Source organism: Thermobia domestica, chromosome 14, assembly GCF_964235325.1.
Source record: "Thermobia domestica chromosome 14, izTheDome1.hap1.1, whole genome shotgun sequence".
In the NCBI taxonomy this organism is placed as follows: Eukaryota; Metazoa; Arthropoda; class Insecta; order Zygentoma; family Lepismatidae; genus Thermobia; species Thermobia domestica.
Window position 1 is genome coordinate 201,316,575 of NC_137467.1, and position 22,502 is coordinate 201,339,076.

A 22,502-nucleotide genomic window follows, 5' to 3' on the forward strand; every position below is an offset into this window, starting at 1 on the left:
TTTGAAAACATAAAATCCTTCTTATTTACAGTCTCCTCAAGGAACCTATCCGTTTATTCGGAAGATAGGTGAAAGATGTTTCCCTTAATCGTTACTTAAGGGTCGCTTTTTGAATTTTGGTACTTCATTCAGTGTTAAGGAAATGCTGTCAGGTGAGTTTAACAAATGTCTCCTGGTATAGAGGACGTCATGAAAAAAATGAAAATGAAATATTTCACGTTCCACGATTATTCCAGCTAGGCTAAAGGAGACGGGATCATGAAAAATGAATGCAATAGTGGAATGAATAAAATGGGAGGAAACGCGAGAATCCCGGGAAAATTCACACACAAGGTATTTGTCCGCCACAAAGTACACTGGTGGGATCGAATGAGGGACACCACGCACCAGAAGTGAACGCCCCGTCACTGAGCCACCACAGTCCCTGAATACGTCATGTTTTGAAATGGACTATAGGTAGATTTTAAGATAAGAATATTATTTGATGGCACTATGCTTTCGCTTACAAATATGCGAATAAATCAGTGTCTTATCTTTATAACGAAACTATGATCTCTTAAAATTTTATTCACTTCAAGTTAAGAGCAATAATTTAACTAATCAATGTATTTTCTTTTTCCTTGTAGCAAAGAAAAAGAAAGAGTGAGTTATCCTCGAAAGAAGACACACAAAAACTAAGTGGTATAAATTAATATAAAAATATCTCCACTGGGTTGAAAATGTTTAACTTGATATAGACCACAAGGAATACATGGGGTAATTAGAATTTAGTTTAAAAATAATACTGGTCGCAATGGTTTTCAAAAAATACCTCATCTATAAAAATTCTATAGAGGGACAAACTGTTTCAACGAATCGTTTTCTTCGACAGTGTAATTGAAGACAAAAGAGTTAAGCTGCTGAATAATTAACATTAAGAAGTTGGTTGTACTTCATAGATCAGCTTAAGAGAAAACAGAAAAATGGATGAAAAGATTGCAATCTTGGATAATAATTAGTTTTTTGATCAGGGGCCACAAAATGTTTGAACGGCCCCCAAATCTACGGAATAAGCACATCATACTAAGTTAAGTGATGGTTTAAGTTTGGCTACACTATATATAGTTCTCCAGATATAAGGCGTACAAGAAAATTTTTGACTGAAATATAATGTATCTTTTGATCCCAAAATGGAAATTTTAGTTTAACGTCCTACGATTATTCTTCTTAGGCTAAAGAAGACGGATGATTAGTGAAAGTAAGAGATTATGAAATTAAATTTTTTATGCTCTTCCATTGGGAATAGAATGCGGGACCACGTGCACCAAAGGCATATACGCTAGCCATTAAACCAGCAGCGAGGGGCAAATCAGCTTAAGCTTTTCGTTATTGATCCGTACTGATAATGATGACGCAGTTCGTTGAAATAGTTTGTGGATGTGTACGATATTATGGTATACTTTTGGGCAAATTTCTAAATCAGAACTTGGTTGATTTGTATTGTATATCAAACGTGGCCTATTTTACAATTGTAATTATATGTATGTTACAAAACATTCTTTAAAATAATCTTCGAATAAGTATAAAAGAGATGCATTTAAATTTGCTTGTATACTTAAAAGAAGTATGTGAACATAAAACAATAAATATTGCCATCAAAATAATGGAAACATAAGAAGAAAACGCGAGTTAGCTAATTAATACGGCGTGGAACCACCATTAGACGGCATGTCAGGTCTGATTCGTTGTAAATACTTTTCAGAGGAATATGTGCTATTCCTCATACAGTGAAGCTGTCAATTCCATCGGAGAGGATGGAGAAGCATATATGCTTCGGAATCTAAACTCCAAAACTAGCCACAACTATTAAATAATGTTGAAGTCTGTGAATTGCACGGGGCAGAAGAAGTGTTGTAGTTCATCCGAAGTTCATGAAAGCACTCATCAACATCTTCAGCAGTGTGAATTTTGCCATTGTCATCTTGAGAAAATACATCAATGGCCGGAAACATCGTGTGAACCATAGGATGCTTATACAACTAAAATGTACTCACAATTACTGGGAATAATGGATGGTAATGACAGAACCAAAGGAATTAGGAAATTACAGCCAACAACACTGCAGAGCCATCGCCATGTTTCACTATAGGGACGACAGTTCGGAACATAAGCTTCTTTGCGAGTCCGTCATACATACACACCATCCCTCATTGGAAACAAGATGAAAGATGATTCATTGGTATATAATATGCATCGTCAATCCACTTGCATTCTCGACAGCGTTTTGGTCGCTCTAAAGTTGTGGTGGTTGGAGATTGGAGATTGAAGTTATGCAACTTGAGCCTGAGTGTTGCTTTTGCGATAGGCTGTTCAAGTGTTGGTTGAGTTTCGCAGACACTTTTCAGACAGTCGTTCCTCGGTCCTTGCTAACAATCCTCTTCAACAGTAGGCAAATCCCTGCCATTGTAATTTCTCTCCTGTACAGAAGATTATCTAACACACCATTGACAATGTCCAGGCCCTGTTACACTTAGAGAAATACAGATGTTTCCATTATGTTGATAATCATCTGCGTATATATAGGGCAATTACGAAAAATACACATGAAAATAATACTTTCTGATAATAGTGAAATCACTACTACTGAAGACTATAGAAGACATTTTCCCTAAACTCTTTCGCTGTAATTGACAGACAAAAAAATGACTACAATGGTTTTTTTTCCTTATTTTTCTCCTCTCTATCTGACGAAGTAGTAAGCGAAAGTATTCACACCTGTATCTTTTGTGTTGTGCAATGCTTACGCCATATTACAGTTTAAAACTGGCCTTTGTTATGGTAAGACTTGGCAATGTCACTGCCGTGGGATCTTTCGATTTGGAATAGGAATACTTACTACATCGTGTCTTTTAGATGTTTATTTAAAGAATATTTATATTTCGTGAAAAGTAAATACAATGCAATGAAATCGGTGAGTGGAACTCCAGGCTATGGTGTGAAACGAGCGTGTTGTAACATCGAGCAAATGCACACAATGCAGAAGAAAGTATCTATATGAAAAGATTCATAACCTAACCAAATTTGTAGATTCTAATTCAAGTCTCAGTGTAATGCTATATTTCGTTCGATTAATAAATTATTTTCATTTGTTAATACCAGAGTTTATGTGCTACTGTGTATTATATGCTGATGTAATTTAGAAGTGTTTCATCCAATATGATTTTAGGTTCATTTAATACTGAATGTAAATAATGTTACTTTTATGTCACTTAAAGTAACGAAAATGAAGCACATCCAAATTTTTAAGTATCATAGTGTATAGGTTATATAAATATAAGATTAAAGTATCATTATAAAAATGTCAGTGGATAAATTATTTTCTTATGACAAAGGTATGTAGCATCAAATTTGTTATGGTAATGTATGGATTTTTTTCTTCATAATTTTAATTCTTAGGATGTTATTCTACAAATCAGATTCAGATGCGAACAGAAACTTAATATTTATTTTATTGGACTTCCAAAATAGTTGCTAATCTAAAGTAAACGTATTTTTAAAGTTTATCCTTTATTGTTTTATGGAATCAGTCATTTATCTCACTCCACAATTTCCATGAATACGAACTTAACAAAAACTGAAAAAGTCTACTGAACTGGAAATTAAAAGCGGGTGTTTGGTTCACCACTACGCCACTTTTTTTGTTAAAGTTCATTACTGAGAAATAATTACGAAAAAGGTTTACAAGTATATAGATATAATTCACAGAAATTTAAACAGATTAATACATGAAATCGTCTGAAAGTAAAATTTCTTTCCTCTTTTTCATCTTTGTCATCTGTTAAAAAGTAAGTTCTTGCAGACTTGGATTCTTCAAACCAAAACACACAGTTAGCACGCTTGGAACCAGTAAAGGCAGCCATATTTGTTCCGATTGCCGCTAGCGCTTGCGGTAGCTTGTTTCTGAACTAGTGTACTACGTGAATCACAACTTGATGTATTTTGCTACATAATGAGACCAAAACCATGTCTATAAGGTAAATGAATTAATCAATATGAGTTTTCAAAGTTCTGAAGTCTTTTTGATACACCCTGTATATAGAAAAAGGAGATACTGGTATGAAAATTGTGAAGAATAACAGAATTGCATAATCATACATGCAACGCTACTTTTACATCTAGGTACATACCTTTTTGTTTTCTAAACCAATCTTCACTTAATCTACAAATGGCTAGGGAGTTAATAATTAAGTGACGTATATGTGGAGCTAGGAGAGAAAGAGAATGTCGCTACGAAAATGCATTATATATGTTAATCTATTAATACAAAACATTTAAGTAAATTCTAAATAGCTTCATAAATACTGTATAATGTTTTAATATTTTATGGTTAAATACATATTGCACTCTCCCAATTCGGTGCATTGTACAGTAAGAATTTATTTTTTCATCAAGTTCAAGTTGCGCTTTTGTCACTTTTAAGTGCTTAAATACAACAACAACAACAACAACAACAACAATTATTATTATTATTATTATTATTATTATTATTATTATTATTATTATTATTATTATTATTATTATTATTATTATTATTATTATTATTATTATTATTATTAAGTATTCTACTTTTCGGCAGGTCTTGGGACTAATGAGGTTTTTTTTTCTTTTTACTTTTTTTCTTCTTCCAAGTTTCTCGATCTTCAGCTTCCTATTTGAACTCCCAATATTTTCTTTTATTTTTTGTTATCGATCAGTTTTGTTCTTCTTCTTCCTATTCCTCTTTTTCTTTCCATATTTCCTTCTATGACGGTGTGAAAAACACAATTTCTTCGCAAGATGTGTCCAGACCAATTGGCCTTCCTAAGAAGGATGCTGGATAGAAATGTCCTCTTCTCTCCTATCCGTTTTGAAACATTTTCGTTCGTTGCTTTCTCTGTTCATTTTATATTCTTCATTTTCCTCCAACACCAAATTTCGAAAAAATGAAATGAAATGAAATATTTGAGGTTTACGTCCCACGGTTATGCCGGTTAGGCTAAAGGAGACGGTAATGATGAGAAATGAATGAAATAGTGGAATGAAGAAAGTGGGAGAAACCCGAGAAAATCCACGAGCACGGTGTTTTTCCACCACAAAGTCCACACAGCGTGAGCTGGGATTAAAACAGGGACCCCAAGCACCGCAGGTGAACGCTCTACTACTGAGCCACCGCACCCCCTACCAAGTTTCGAAGCTCTCTAAATATTTCTTCTCTTACTTCCGTAATGTTCAATTCTGTGAATCATACAGTCCAAGTCAACTTAAACTATATCGGAGTCCTTACTTCAGTTTCAGGAGAAACATATCTTCTAAAATCTTTACCACATATATTTTTAAAATTGATTTTTTTTTTTTGGTCTTCAAATTAATATACAAAGAAATGCAAAACTAAAGGATGCTGGTAGGAACTTCAAGTTGTGGAATCGTTATGGAGTTACACCAGTTATTATAAATTCGGTAAGTCTTCAATTAAATGATTAAACCACCGTAAAAGCAGCGTGAGAAGTTTAGTTACTAACCTAAAGCAGACATTCAACGAATAATATAATCGATTTGTTTCCTAAGACGTTAACATTTTTTGCTTTTAATTCATTATTTTTGTTTAAAATTTTACTTCGGTTAGTTTTCCTCCCTACAACAGTTTTTCTTTTTATTCTATAAATGATGTCAAAAATTTGATTTCATGATCAACACCACTTGCAGTGTAGTTACGTTAAATGTTGCGTTCAATGAATCCACATATTTTTCACGATAAAAATAAATTATCAAATTATAGTGTTACTGACTGAAACAGACAGTACAAATCCCGTATTATTAAAAACAAATACACTGTACTTTTGACTGTTGTCTTGTTGGTTTTGATAAAATCGTAAACTACGTACTTTAATGTTAAATTCACTAAATGTGTTGTGTTAAAAAGTGTATTTATTAATTTATTTATTGTCAAAATTATAGTAGGACACAAAGGTTGCCAAGGCAGGACACGGGATATTCTAAGGCAAAATCGTGAAGGTTCCAACCCTATCTAGATTTCAACGTGCAAACAGAACCACATCGAACTATAGCCTGCCAATTTAGATAGAATCACTATCAATTTAGCCATGAAGAAGCAACTTAACTGTATTACTGTCTTGGGAGCCAATGTTAAGAACCTTTGAGACGTTTCCGAATTCTTGAAGTCTTTATTTCAGAATATTCATTATTACAACAAATATGGTCAGAACAAATAAGTTGTTTGTATAACATAGTAATAGTAAAATAGTACAAGCAACTTGAAATATATGGTCAGAACACAAATAAGTTGTTTGTACAACATAGTAATAGTAAAATAGTACAAGCAACTTGAAATATAGCTACCGAAGATTATTTAGACTGTTAAAGCTGCTTTTATCGGTAGAGATGGTCTGCTTCAATGTTGGATGCTATCTCCGATTCCCATTTGTCTCCATTGCTCAGGAGTTTCTCTTTGTTATACAGCAACTCCTCGTGAGTTTCAGTCGAGTACTCGAAATTGGGACCCTGAAGATAAACAAACACTGCATCTGAAATTTATCTAACATTGAAATTTTCCCTCACAACAGCAATATGTAAAGTCTTGTTTAAAAATCCTGGCCACCCAACTTGCTTTCTGGCAACAGCAATAAGGCCGCATTCTGACAACCGTACATTGGAAAATCAAATATTTTGGTTCTAAATAAAGTTATCAATTTGGCAAAGAAGATCCATATTTGTTTGATTTAATGTCATCTGTAGGTACGAATACATAGTTTTTCGAAGAGAATGAGTGGTCAGGTTTTATTGAACGAGACCGTACGAAACAATATTAGCAAAACAAAGCGAGATACATACACAAATATCTGGTTACTTAGAGCCTGAGTCATACGAAACAAATACAGAAAACTGAAGAGTGGACTAAAATAGGCTTTGTTACAATGTCATATTGAGTTATTTTTGAATGTGTGAATTTAATCAAGAAACAGAACAATGAAGTGCATAATTTAACTTACTTTATAAGATATAAATTAATACATTAGTATATAAAAATGGCACACGACCACAGGCTGCGTGTACGTCAAGAAAATTTGTTTGAGCTATTTGTAAGAAATTACTTAATGTTATTAAGACTATCAGCAACCCCAAAGCATTTAAGAAAGAAGTTAATTGTCTTATAATTCGTTAGATATATGCTTAACACTAATAATTATGTTTTAATGAACAGTATTAGCTCATTAAGGAACGTCATTTTTCTTATTTTTGTTTCGAATTAACTGCGTATGTCTATGATTAATATTTCTATGCTCTAATGTTGAATTTCAGACCATTATATACAACACATATTTTGATAAAAAATCAGTTTGATTAATTTGATAATGACTCTTTATAAATAAATGAATCTCTCGACAATTCAACGCACAACGCGTCACTACAAGAAAAGAGCTATTGAAGTAGGAACCGAGACTACTGTGAAACGATGATGAAGAGTACGAGAGAATGATTGTTTTCTCAGTACCACAGGAGTAGATAACGCATCAGATTAACATTAGCTAATTAAGTTTAACCTTTCAATCACTAGATATTCTTCAATACGAAATAAGCAGAAATGAAATGAAATTTTTGTTTAATGTTCAACGCAGAGATGTAATGGAGCGTATACCCACCTAAAATTATTATAGTTCAACGTATACTCACCTTAAATTTACGAAAAAGTGAGCTTATATTGGAGTGCGTATACGCCAAGTAATCTTGCGTATACGCTATACTTTTGAAAACGATCAAAGCATATACCTACCAAAATTTCTAGCATTACACCACTGGTTCAACGCTTACGGCTTTAAGGGTAAGGGAGATGGATGATTAAAGCAAGTGAATGCTGATGGAATAATTGGTAGAATGAGAATGAGGGAGTAAACGGGAGTACACAGAGAAAACTCACAGACACAATGTCCACCATAACCTCACTTGGCCGAGAATCGAACCAGGAAACTTACTCATCAGAGGTAAGAGCTCTACTACCGAGTCACCATGCCCCGTGAAACAAGCACAGAAAGTAGAATTGAGGGGATTAGTGCAACAGTGGTCTAACCCACGTTTTTTTTTTTTCAAAAAAAATGGAGAAAATCAAGTTAAAGTTAAACACATGTGGTTGTTCGTACAATTTACCAAAAGCAAGCACAAGTGGTTGAATGTGTTATACATTGTACATACATATAGTGTCCAAAGAAAGCACATGTGTGTAAGTTTAACTTGATTTTTCTCCATTTTAAAAAATGTGGGTTAGACCACTTTTGCGCTCACCTCTTCAATTGTTTCCTGATCGTATTAAAAATACTTTATCAATCAGTTTTTGAACCGGTTAAGAATAATTGTAGAGATTAATGTTTCAAATAGAATTGCACGGATCGATTCAGTTAATCACAATATTGACAAGTGTGGAGATACTTTCTAATTGTGAGGATTCTGTCCTAAAATCTTTTTAAGTGTGTATATGTTGCCTTGCTGTTATTGTACTATGGTAAGTTTCAATCCTTGTTAAGTTATGGAATAATTTTCTGGGGAGTCTCCTATTTCAGTGTTACTACTTTTCGTCTACAGAAAAAGGCAATAAGATCTATTTTTAATCTATCACCAAGTGCCTCATGGAAAAGGGTCTTTCAGTCAAATAAAATTTTAACTGTGCCTTGTCTGTATATATACAAAAGTAAAGAGACATGAAAGTAGTTTTCTTCATGTTGACGATGTACATTCAAACAACACATGACAAAAGAATAACATATTTACATCGTACCAAAACTATACGTGCAGCAAAAGAAGTGTCCTTCTATGTCCGCTAACTTTATAATAAGCTCCCGACTTATTTGAAGGACATACTGAAATTAAGAAATGAACTGTTCAATATTTTATGTAACAAAATGCATTATGACATTAATGAATATTTGAGTGATAGTTTGTAAAATCAATGTAATATAAACTATATTGAAATATCTTAATATTATTTGACAAGTCCTATGTACTGGGCTTTGAATGATAATGTACGAAATGGATGATTAGAGAATAAATGAATGAATGAAATATGAAAATCTCTCGCTAATATAAATAAGAAAGAGTAATATGTTCCAATTTTTAAATAAAAGTTTGCTAGGAGAAGTTAAAGAAACAGAACTCACTGTCTTTAGTGCCTTTTTTGCTAGATTGGGAATACTTTTGCTAAAACACTATATCATTTCAAAATACTTTACTTAAAGCAAGTGTCAAGTATTAATTGAATTAACTCGATAAATCATTTTACATGTTGTAATATGGTTATCTATACTAGAAGAAATCATCTTACTTCAACTATGGCGTCGACAGGACAAGCTTCTTGGCAGAAACCACAGTAGATGCATTTTGTCATATCAATGTCGTATCTCGTCGTTCGCCTGCTGCCATCTTCTCTAGGCTCAGCCTCAATTGTTATCGCCTAAAACATAATAAATACAAGTCATTCAGTATTAGGTTTAGGCAGATATTATTAATATTTCTTAACTGTCAACATGAAAGGTATTTTTGTAGATTATAAGTTACGTTATGTTATTGATAATCGCAGGATTTACACTGAACTATTTCTCTTAGCAAAATGCAAAAATATATTTTGTTAAAATTATAATTTGCGTTTTCGCACAAATGCAAAAAGGCTTCTTCTGACTGATTTTCAAGAAAATGGCAATACGGACTTATTAATCCTTATTATAAAACCAAGACGCATCTGTCCGTCAGTCACGCTTCTAATAGTTTACAGTCAGGCTAATAGTTGTGACTTGTTGCGCTGCAACTCACAACGCCAAGACATGTCACTAGCGAGCTACCAATTTGCAGAGTAGCTGAAGGTGTGGGGAAATAACTACTACTATTACTATTACCAATATTATTAATAATAATAGTAAAATTGGAACCAAATTTGTCGAGGCTAATTTTCAAATGTTAAAAGCAGTTTTCTAAGTTTCGCAAAATCTATATATATAAAAGAGAACGTACAAAATCCTTTGTCCGCTCATCACGCTAATACGGCTGAACCAATTTCTTTCATTTTTGGGGGGTTATTAGGATTTGGACCCTAGATGGTTTTTATCATATCACTTTAATTTTTAATTACCAGTGTCTTGAGATAATTGACCATTCAAGTGTCCATAACGTACAAATCCTTTGTTATTAGTTCATCATAGGTAAAAATAAACGTATTTATATGCAACCCGCATGACCGTGTCACTCGGCGGGTTAACATAAATGACAGGCGATATACAGCGGAAAATAGCTTGAATCTTCTGTTTAAAATTTTTTAATTGATTTGCTTATTTTTACAGACACTTTTACAATATGCCAGCACCGGGATGACCGCAGCGAAGCGGGGCGGGTTAACATAAATGACAGGCGATATAATGTTAAGATTTACTGCAATCTTCTATGGTTTTTATCATATCACTTGAAAGCGAAAAAGTAAAAATTATCTAAGTAACAAAGTTTATTGCGTTCCGGGGTGACCGCAGCGAAGCGGGGTGAACGCTGCTAGTGCTAAAGATTTGAAAGTCCAGCTTACACTCTGTGAATCATGATATTGACGCTGTTCTCCCTGCGAAGATGATTACATAATTGTTTATAGAGTAATAAATCTTACTACGCTACACAAATTTTACTTTAAGTTTGTATTTACAAACACAAGTGCTTCTTAAAGTTTACACACCCAAATATGGCTGGTTCCAGTGAATAATCGGCTAAGTCGGGAAAAGTAAATTTTAGAGGAGAGCAGTTTAAATGTAAATTTTATAGCAGTTTCCTGGCTAATTTTGACATAACCAAATGTATTGTCTAACGCTAAAACTCATTAGATCTTGATCTATCTCATCAAGCAGCACCTGGAAAAATCAATTCGAAACATCTGCAAGTACACAGAAATTTGCATTGTACAACTGGTCTAAAACATCTTGTGTCCCAGGCTGTACATCACTGATAGGTTGAGACCTCTGACAAAGAACGCGTAAATCCAGAACTATGCGAACGTCCTGTGAATTTATCTTAGGAATCACACGGTATAAAGCATTATCTTGTATCTTTTCCTTAGCTTGCGCGCGATAGTCAATACACAAATGCTGTAACTTTCTCAATTTTATGAATTTGCCTTAGCCGCTTTTACACAATGTAGAACTCACCAAAAGAAGCTAATACCTGTAAAATCTCAATTTTCCAAAACAGTCGACTTAGCCAGTTATTCACTGAAAGCAGTCATATATAACCGAATTATTCCTTATCTCCTTTAAGTAAACCATAAATAAGTTGAAACAGAAATATAAATATATTCTGAAGTATTTACGAATTTCGTGCACTTAAAAAAAATCTGCAGATATGGTAGAAATGGTAATTGTATGAAACTTGCTGAACTTTGTACAACTAATGGGTTTTGTTTCCCAAGAAAGAAGTGAATTGTGATGTTGAAACATTCTGTGTTGCTTAAGTTTTCAGATGTCATAAATTGTATATTAATTTGTTTCTTTACTTACATTTTCTGACTTGATACCCTTATTAGGTTCTCCAGGTATGTGTGCATCTTAATTTGAATCAAAAGCTGAGTTATTCCTACCTAGAGTGTAAATTTCAACCTGGGCTAATTGGATATACGACACAAAATTTTTAATTGAAATGTAAAGTTTCGGTTCAAGAACTAAACACTTTCTGTCTAATAATTATGTAATCTATTTACGGTCATGCAAACATATTTACTAGTTTATTTTGGTTGTAATTAATACGAATCGGTGCAGTATTTAGTTGCTGGGAGTTTACTGGAAGACATTCTTATAATAAGTAGTAAGACTTTCAAAAAACAAACAAATAAAAAAAAAAAAAAAAAATTCACGCTACACTTGATTTCTCCGTGCTTCTACTTTACTCATTTGAGTCAAAATTGAAAGAAACAAATTAGACAAACTACATTAGAACGTAGCAGAATGTTGGATCCGAACTTTAAATAACAATTTCTGTTTCATGTTTCCTAAAGAATCCATCAAGAGTGTTTTCTGACCTTGAAGAACAAGAAAGAATAAGCACTATACTTCATTTAAGAATAGAAAGTATTTCTATATTAATATTCAGTATTAAAATACCCTCATTAATTAAAATAATGTAATATTTTATTTCTACTAAAACTTGAACGACCATCAGAAGGTTAGTTTCTGGGATATTTTCTTAACAATTCTGAAGTATACAATACAAGTTTTAGTATTCTTAAAATAAGTATCTGTCAGGAGAAAAACGGATACATTTAGAAATTATTATTTTCTACTTTAAAGCTTTTAAATGTAACATGGAAATTTTAACCATGCAAAGTATTGATATGTAGTTTATGTTATCTGCTTCATATTACCTTTACTAGCTTAAATAACTTGAAAAATCACTGAACAAAGCAAATTTTGTTTTAAAATAATAACTGTGTGACAGTTTCGTCTACTAACTGCCATATTGGTTTCATCATACACTGTCACTAACATCTTTGAACATTTTTGTTTGTAATTGCACTAGTCTATTACCCGTACAACTAGAATTCTTTTTTTAGTGGATTAGGTTTGCATTATGTGCTTTTGTGAGCTATAGGAAATGCATTTAAAAATAATAATCAGAGACTTGAAAATTCATTTCGTTTGTATCATGCATCGGTGCCAAAACAAGAAAATCCTCAGGAATGGAGACCTCTGTAAAACACCGAGAACTAATCACGTAATAGGAATACTACGGATGATATTTTGCACAACATGTAGAAAAGTTACAAGAGAAAGATTTCAAGAAATAGTGAATAACAAAGTTTAGAACATAATTTAAGACTCAGTGTCAGACAGCGACAAAATAGAAACTAGATAATGGTCATAGGAGGATGAAATGGATGACAAACTTCTAGCAGTTCTAGTGGAACCAATTAGATCATTTACTTGGTATTTATATTTTCAGCTTCCGTAGTGAATATTCTAAATTTTATTGTAGTATCGTTTTTAACATTATGGATAATGCTGTCAACTCACTTGCAATATCGCTAGATGAAGAAACAGGAAGAAGGGAATGGGGAATCAGCAATCCTGCAACCTGCGCTAAATGTCACATTCAGTTGGCTACTGCTGTCATTTAAAAAGAACTTTTTATCATCTTTTGTACTCATGATTTTTAAACATAAAATGAACATTCAATTTTTTTTAAGTAGTAAAGCAAATAGCTTGAAAAGAACGAAGAGTGCCTAAGTACCTACGAACAATATGATTGAACTTCTGAAAAAAATGTCAGTGTCAATAGGCTTTTATCAAATACTAAATCTAAAAACAAATAAGAAAACACGTATCTTCCTGGCTATCACCACACGAAGGAATACGTTGACTAGATTACTTTTAACTGCTGTATGTGGTCAGTAGTTGTTATTTCTGGCTTTCCAGACAAAAGTTCCCTTCTCTTAACTCAAATAGCTTTCCGATAACCTGACAATGTGGAATCAACACCGAAAACTATCTCAACCTGGAAATCTGTACTAGCACACTTATCAAGGACAAATGCGTTACCCATTACGTTCATGGGAACACTTTGCTAAATTCATTAATTAAGTAATACTTTGTACGTTACGCGTAATATTTCAATGGTTATCACTCAGTGTAGCAAGCGTAGAAAAATCAAAACAGAAAGAGAAAGTTAATTACCTGCGCAGGACAAATGGCTTCACACAGCTTGCAGGCAATGCAGCGCTCTTCACCCGATGGATATCTTCTCAAGGCATGTTCTCCTCTGAATCGTGGACTCAGAGGAGCTTTCTCAAACGGGTAGTTGATGGTCACTGGCTCCGATAAAATACGAGCCAGTGTAATTCCTAAACCTGGAAGACAGAAAGTAATTCCTTCACGAATAAGTAGGCTATTAATATTTACACACACGTTTATTTTATCATATATAAAGGGGGTCGCGGTGGTTAATGATAGAGCGTTCACCCCTGGTGCATAGAGTCCTTGGTTCGATCCTAGCTCGCACCAAGTGAGCTTTGTGGTGGACAAACACCTTGTGCGTGGGTTTCCTCGGGGTTCTCCCGTTTCCTCCCACTTTCTTCATTTCACCATTTCTCATCATCACTGTTTTCTTTAGCCTAGCTGGTATAATCGTGGGACGTAAAACTTGCAAAAGAAAAAACTGGGAAATGAGCCCCCTCGCATGAAAGCATGAAAAAATTGTATGCCAACATAGGTGCATAAATATGTCATTTAGGAACTATAACTCGCCAAAAATTGGTTTGGATAATATAAAGTAAATCATAACTTTAGAACAAAATGGCGGATGATGGAGTAAAAAGAACATGAGTTATATTCCATCAATTAGCCATTCCTGATCTATCATATGAGTGAGCTTCCTACAAGATCTTCTATATGCTTCGAGGTTAACCCTGTCAACGACTCTCGTCCACATCTCTTCTTATATTAATGAAATTTAGACTTTTTTCTTGTTTTAACTGACTTTCATCCAAAATTTTATGATCCCGACCGATTTTCGACGAATTCCAAAATGACGCACTTGTGCACTCATTGTTTTATGTTTTGTTGATTCATTGACTGGTTCAAGTTCAATGAAGACTTAAACAGCGAGGCTATTTCCCCAGTCACCATAAGGCTAATGTCCGATACACAAAGTTCATACTAAAACTACTAAAAAATTAAAATCAAATAAAAGATCTACGAATTTAGAAAATAAACCAAAATCAATAAAAGACTAAAATAAGAATCGGGAAAAGGATAAAGAAATAAATAAGAAAATATAAAGTAAATAACAAAAAAAAAATCTAAAAAGAAAATTCCTCAGAGCATGTCAACCATTCCAATCGCACGATTGAAAGTAAGATTACGGTCAGTAGAGACAGGATTATCCCCCGAAACCTGATTACTTTTTTGACACTGAAATGAAAAAGTGTGACTGGTCAGGAAGATGTAGGAAACTACCATTCTCAACGTATAATCCTTTATTGTGGCATGTGCAACGTCTTTGATAGGCCTACCAGTAGCCTACAGAGAGTTAGTTGCCCTGGTTCCCACCACGTCTTCGCGCTGTTAGGGTAAGAGGGTACAATTTCGAACACTTTAGAAACTTTTTTTATTTTCGGACAAACTAGACGTAATAACAGGACAATTTTTGGTAAATACAAAGTTTGTAATCTATGTGTCGCGTTACAGAAATATTAAGAAAAAAGCTCTGTTACAATGTCCATAAACATAATTTTTTGTTAGAGCAGAAACGTTCAGATTTGTACATCAGGTACAATTCCGAACACTGGTAGGTACAATTTCGATCACATACATTTTCCACAAATAAATTGTTTCTTACCTTGTGCACCTACAAACACTTCATGATACCTCACTTGGCAAGATTGGCATCGATCGTATCCAGTCGCTTTCACGGCGGACTCTTCACTGTAATAGCTCAACTGACAAAAGTCATATATGTCCTCATTTGTTGGAGTTAATGCCCTGCTTCTTTGCGACTGTCTTGTAACTTGAAGCTTCTTTCCTGGAGTAGGGCGGTTAACAACACATAATTTCTTAGCCTGTACTTCAACAATGTGAGCGTTGCTTGTAAGATGAAGCGAGGTTAGGAGTTTTCTTTTACGTATAGAAGGTTTCTTCTCAGGAGTTTTGAGGATGTTACGAACCAAAGCATTTTCCGGAGAATCGGTTGGTTTTTGTGTAGGTAAGAGAATGGTAGGTTTGTCTTCGTCTTGTGGTATAGGAGAACCTGGGGTATTTTGTGTAGGTGATCTTGATCTTGTGATGTAAATGAATCATCAATTTTCGATGTTCCTGGTGCACAAACGTCATTAGTTTCAGTGTTATTCCTAGACTGATTTTTTTCTTCCGAAGACGATACGAACAGGAGGGAAGGAGCAAATTTGGACTTTGGAACAGTGTCGTCCGAAAAGGGCATGATTCCAGTACACGCAAAACATGTTATGGGCGAGCCAACAGAAGCTGCCTCGTTCCAAGCCTCGCAAAAGAGAGGATTAAATCTGAGCTTCGACAGAGCCTCGTTGGGATGGCGATGTTGCCAGTTTGTTGCTTTCCTGTGGTAGTGTGCCTTCAGAGACTTGAACAAAGTTCTATCCAAAGGTTGAAGAACGTAGCTACTATAAGGTGGTAAACCCACGAGCTCGATCTCGTTCTCCTGGCAGAATTTCAAAGCATTGAAATTGGTGTGGCTTCCATGATTGTCCAGTATAAGCAAAACTTTACCAGGAGTTTTGTATATACAAAAATATTGCAACCACCTAAGGAAAATCCTTTCGTTGATGAAACCAGACTCGCTCAACTCCACAACTATGCAAGGTGGTAAACCATCATTGAATACCGGGCGCATTCTGACACCTTTGAAAATGATCATCGGTGGAATGTAAGAGCCAGAACCATTGCAGAAAGCAACGACCGTCACGTTTTCTCATTTTTCAACGTTGGTTAGTGACACGATCTCACGCTTTTCTTTTGGACTTACTATTTTCATGGGTCTGTTATTCAAGGGAATCCCTGTCTCATCCATGTTGTATATGCATTGAGGTTTATAAAACAAATTAAAGTCATTCATTGTACCTTTCAGAATTCTAAAGTAGTTCCTCACTTCTTCTTCATTCATACCTGCAGCTCTAGCTCTCGATAGTCCTTCTGGTTTCCTCAAACTTATGTTTGCGTGCCTTTTCATAAAGGCTTTGAACCAGTCATCACCAGCTATCTTCACATCTTGATTCCATGGGTGCCGAACTCCACAGGCCACAGCCACATCAAAAGCAGCCCGTTTTACTTGGAAGGGTGTAAGTCCTAATCCTCTGTTCTCGAAATACTAACCTATTCACCAAAGCCTTCTCTGTTTCTTCCGATAGTACTGTGGGATGTCCAATTTTGCCTGTTATCGGTGGAGTAAGTGCAATCTGCCTCTCCTTTTCCTTGCCTACACGGTCATGAAGGGTGAATAGTGGAATGTGATACAATGCCGATGCCCCTCTTAACGATAAATCACCAGATAAGACGCTCTTCACTGCTGTTGCCATATTAGAAGGATCCCACAAAATACGCTTCTTCGTTTCAGTTTTCCGTCGTGGCATCTGTAATGACAAAACACGAAAGGCACACTGAGAATGGCAGCACAACTGGCTGATATCTACCTTCAACCTAGTGTTCAGAATTGTCCCTTATTGGTGTTCGAAATTGTACCTTTCGCTATACTTTATCTGCGACTAAACAGTTACAAATGCTGCTCGTAGATGGCATCTGGTGTACCATGCTTGTTTCCATCATGGACCGTGCAACATACTACAGTAAACTAACAACCAACATTTCTCAATTTAAAGCAACAATACAACGTCAAACAATGAGCTATTTTATAGTACGACATTTTCTAAGGTTGATACACACACCTTTGCTTGAAGAATAATTTCTGTACGGCCTCAACAAACAACTAAACACACAACTCTATCAGAAACATAAAAGCACAGGAGTCACTGTCAACGCCATATTCTTCACTCAGTGTTGGAAACTGTTGTATTTCGAAAAATGGTGCAAAAGCTTACTATGTTCAGAATTGTACCTGTTCGAAATTGTACCCCCTTACCCTATAGCAGAAGCAGCAAGAGATGGTCTCTGACGTTTTTTATCACATGCGCATGGACAATGCAGCCCCTACTTCGGTACTAGTGTTAAAAACCACGGTCACTCTGTCTTCTACCATTGATTAAATTGCCACTATATATTCACCGAAAAAAAGACTTGACACGTGAGTAGTAGCAACGTCACTACGAACTGTCAGAGATCTTTTCTTGCTGGCCCTGCTATAGCCGCTCTTCCAGCTGTGATTGGGTGATGACTATGCCAGAGATTGGTGATCTATTTGGTGTTTGGTTGTTCTCTATTACATCTTTGCTGTTCAAAGTCCTATTACAAAGCTACTGGCCTTTTAGACATGGATTGTACTCTCTACAGCACCGAGTCCCTTGGAAAGTAGTTCTTCTTAATCTCAAGAGATAATTGGTAGACTATAACTTACTAACTTGTTTAAAGAATTCTTCCAATATAAATAAAAGCTTTTTGGTACGACACAGCCTCAACTGTTGTCTCGGAGGCAACTCTGGTTACATGAATTGTTCTAATAATAATAATAATAATAATAATAATAATAATAATAATAATAATAATAATAATAATAATAATAATAATAATAATCCTAAACGAATTTCTATTCTAAATATTAATATTACTTTCCCTTGATATGAAAGTGAATTATATTTTCTATTACTTTTCTACCAGAAAATTCTGCTAATAGAAGCGTAGTTACCTCTGAAGAGTTCTGTCCAAAAAAGTGTCTGTGAGGCCCTATCAGTTATATCCTTGAAATCCATGCTGGGCGGACCAGGATTAACACAGTAGAAGCAGCTCCTTCTCTGTATATCCAGCCAAGCGCCATTTCTAGCCTTTAAGGCGACGGACGCTGGAAAGGTAGAAACACATTCATCACAATAACAAGTTTCATATAACTTTATCAGATATTTTATCTTCATGAACGCTCATACGAAAACAAGAAAAACAAAATATAAAGGTAACCAAGAAAGTTTTGTGGCTTTTTGTGAAGGTCTGTGTTCAATTGGACCTCACACCGTGAGTTGAATGGGAACAAAGATATGGAGAAGGTAAATTGTTGGTGTGGGTATGTTCAACATATTACCTGATTGTGGCAGTTCAGTTACACCGTGAACTTGCTTAAGGACAGAGTGAACATGGGACTTTCACACAGCGTCATAAGGGCGTATATACTGTACGAGTTCAAACTGGGGTCAAACGCCGCTGCAGCGGAGCGGAAGATATGCCAGGCCTTTGATAAGGTATCGTGACTACGCGGACAGTGCAGCGGTAGTTTAACAAGTTTAAAAACGGTGACGAAACATTCGAAGACGCACCACGTGCCGGAAGATCAACGCATGTAGAAAATGAAGATCTTCATGCAGCAATGAGGCGAATAGTGACCAGACATGTAAATAACTGGGACTAAAATTCAGTGTGAGTAAAGAAACCATTCGGCAACACCTGTATCAGCTTGAGAAGCACTAAAAGTTGAGTCGATGGGTCTCACATGATTTGACTCCGGGCCAGAAGGCAACGGAAGCGGACACTTATGTTTCTTTGCTATCTCGTCTGAGGAAGGAGCCATTTGTGGACAGGGTGTTGACATGTGATGAGAAGTGGATCGTGTACGAAGCTCCACGGTATCGTCATAATTGGTTAGCATCCCATAAACCGGGTTTAAAACAGCCGAAACTAGCAATGCATCAGAAGAAGGTCCTCCTGGGTGTTTGGTGAACTGCTCGCAGCTTCGTGCATCAGGTGGCGGGAAAAAAGGACCAATGCAACTGTGCACTGTCAGCAGTTGAGTCGTGTTCAAGAAAAACTCTGGAGCCAGCACTTCTGAATGGCAAAAGGGTCCTCCTGTTATAGGACAACGCTAAGCCCTACGTAGCTAGGATAACCCAGGTCACCATTCTATCCTTGAATGGGAAACAGTATTGCATCTGCCATACTCCCTGGATATTGCATCATCCAAATATTACCTGTTCCATTTGTTGGACAGTCACTTTAGAGGACGCCAGTTCAAATCCCTTGTAGAGGTGCAAAATGCACTTGATACCTTCTTCCCTTCACGGCCCACCAAGTTCAACCGCAATGGAATGCATGGCCTTCCAGAACGTTGGCAGAAGGTCGTCGATGCTGATGGTGACTTTGTTTGATGTTTCAGGTACGTCTTAGGTGAGATATCGATGTTCGAAGTTGGTGGGTGAGAAAGCGACAGAACTTTTATATATGGACCAATATGGTCCAAATATATATATTAAAAAAAAAAAATAGTAGAAAGGATGATATAAAGGGCCACCACTTGAGTACGAAAGGTGGGATCTAGTTTGGGTAAAAGAGCGCACTGCCAATTTCGAGGCTATGTACTTTCAATGTGCCAGAGGCGGCGACAGGGTTAGCTTCCAAGCATAGAAGGAAATTTGTAATATGTTACAGAAACGAAAAATGATAGATCGGAAACTGAAAACTGGCAGAGATTCAATATCATCTGGTACATTACTGGAATCTATGCACAAAATTATCTTTTACCCAATCTTGGTCCGACATTTCGTCCTCGGATTATCAGCCTTTTTATATGATTCTGGCTACAGCTCCGAAATGACACAAATATATACTTAATAGAAACACCTAGGGCAGATTTATATAGCGTTGGAGCAGCTTTTAGCTTTAGAACAGTTGTGATGCAACGTGGAATAGAGTCATAGAGATTATGAATGGTAACAAGTCGAATATTACAACATTCACTCAGTGTCGGACTGGCCAAGTTGAGGGCCCTTGGCGCGGGTCTTTTTAAGGCTCCTCCATACATATAAACTTAACACGTCAGTTGCAAAACATGATAAGTGACAAAAACATATTTTCTGTATTGAATAAATATGTCATGCAAAACAGCTCGCAAAAAAGTTACAATAATACTGAGGGTAGCATATATGAACGGTGTACGAATGAGAAATAAGTGAAAGCGAATAAGCGTAATAGGCCGTTATGGACTAGAGGAGGACTTGCTAAGAAGGTTTTAGTGGCTCATGGGGCCATACTGATAATAGCAAGGGGACACGAGAAGACTTCTTTCGGAAAGACGAACTTAGGCTTCCGCAACATTTTTGGTAGGAAGCATTTGCAATCGCGAAAATTCGACCAAGGCCTATAGGTCCTGCGACTCGTAATCCCTGCAAGGCCCCTCGGGCCCTTCGCGATCCCCAAGAAGCCAACGTGGCCAGTTCGACACTGCATTCACTGAGTTTGATCAAAGAGGACAGAGGAGGAAATATGCGTCTGTGAAACGAACTGAAGATATCCAATTATGTTTAGGTCAGGGGATTTGGTGAGCCAGAGGAAATGTTGAACTTTAATTTCCCGATGTTCCTTGAACCACGCTGCAAGAGCTTCAGCTATGTGAACGGGAACAGTGTTATTATCTGGAAACAACAGCTGGACATTGGATGCATATGGTCCCCTAAAGTGGGGACGAAATGAGAGGCAGTGACGCTTCTTGTACGCACCAGCAGAAGTCCCACTCAAAATCAGGATATTGTTGTTCGGAGCATCACAGACCTGCCGCCACTCTTCATAATTGGACGGAGACACTACAGATCATATTCTTCTCTGGGCATCCGCAACACATAACACGATCAGTACTTGATTTAAGGTGAATAATGACTCATTCAACCACATGAAACGTTTCCAGTCATTATTGGTCAATCTTGCATACTCGCGGCACCATTGGTGTTGTGCTAAAGCCTTATGGCTCCTTATTAGGGATTTCGCCCTGCAACCCGACTTAGTATGTCCATGTTATGTAATATAACTCGGGTGGACAGCGATTAACAACACAGGCTGTGAGATGTGCTGCTTCAGTTGCATTGCAGTCGCACAATCATTTTTAGGGAAAATGAGCTTCAATGCTCGGCGAGATCTGTCACTGTTGTTCGTCGTTGATATCGTTCTGACGCAGGCACGTAGCCAAGGAAGGAAGGGTCCGGGAGTCCGGACCCCCCTTCGAGACCAGGAATGAAAAAAAATAAGGAAGGATAAAATCAAATGAAATGAGAAAAAGAAGAATCGGCGTTAAAATAATAATAAAAAAAAAAAACTACAGAAAGCTTTTGGTTACACTTCCTTATGAGGAGATTTGTATTACTTGCAATACATGGTGGCGAGGTGAGTGAGATATCCTGAAAGAGTCAGGGAATTTGAAATTTTTAGAAAAGATACGGAATTCTCAGAGTTTCTGCCACTATTCGGGGAGATTTCAAGCTTCCGAAAGCATAGTGCCGTTGTGTAACAGCGTGGACATTTTTGGCATAATTCTTTGTCATCGCATCCTTGCAGTATCAAACATGTTATTTCAAAAACAATTTTCTACTACTCCTTCAACCCGTCATTTGGAACAGACATTAGTTGAAGGAATAATAAAAACAAAAAGTTATGTGAAAAGAAAGTTCTGTTAACATTTGAATCAACAGAGAAAGGAACGCAGATATTGTAAAATATTTTACAAGACATTATTGAGTTTGTACACTCATGTCCAAAATTATTGTCGCATGTCTATAAATATCTTGTTGTAGGAGTATAATTTGATAACGAATTTGCCCAGAATTTCTTACAATGTTAGTATGTGTATAATCGGCAAAGACATGTAAGTGGCAAATTTTATCAAAAGAGCAGTAAAGAACAATAAAACAAAAATAAAACTTTCTTGTCCATTTAGCAACATTTCGTTTTACTCACTCTAATTTTCGTATTTATAATTCTTTTCCTATAAAATTCACGACAAATAGGGTCTATACATTTCCCGATTACACACATGGTATCAGTATTAAACAGGGGTGCCCACAAGGGGTGGGC

The 22,502-nt window shown here is 35.9% G+C and overlaps 2 protein-coding genes across 4 annotated transcripts in view; one reads left to right on the top strand and one right to left on the bottom strand.

Moving 5' to 3' along the window:
* Positions 1 to 1,006, top strand: part of LOC145670767 (nose resistant to fluoxetine protein 6-like) — a 57,153-nt gene extending 56,147 nt beyond the window's left edge. For both annotated transcript variants that reach the window (XM_081739529.1, XM_081739530.1), the window contains exon 10: positions 627 to 1,006. In XM_081739529.1, coding sequence (XP_081595655.1) covers positions 627 to 646 — 20 coding nt within the window. In that variant the 3' untranslated portion in view covers positions 647 to 1,006. The remainder of the gene's footprint in view (positions 1 to 626) is intronic.
* A 5,182-nt stretch (positions 1,007 to 6,188) lies between these two features.
* The window catches only part of LOC145670532 (NADH-ubiquinone oxidoreductase subunit 8-like), a 131,052-nt gene continuing 114,738 nt past the window's right edge, over positions 6,189 to 22,502 (bottom strand). For both annotated transcript variants that reach the window (XM_081739314.1, XM_081739315.1), the window contains exons 2-5: positions 18,367 to 18,519; positions 13,716 to 13,888; positions 9,347 to 9,475; positions 6,189 to 6,537 (exon numbers count right to left, since the gene is read on the bottom strand). In XM_081739314.1, coding sequence (XP_081595440.1) covers positions 6,406 to 6,537; positions 9,347 to 9,475; positions 13,716 to 13,888; positions 18,367 to 18,519 — 587 coding nt within the window. In that variant the 3' untranslated portion in view covers positions 6,189 to 6,405. The remainder of the gene's footprint in view (positions 6,538 to 9,346; positions 9,476 to 13,715; positions 13,889 to 18,366; positions 18,520 to 22,502) is intronic.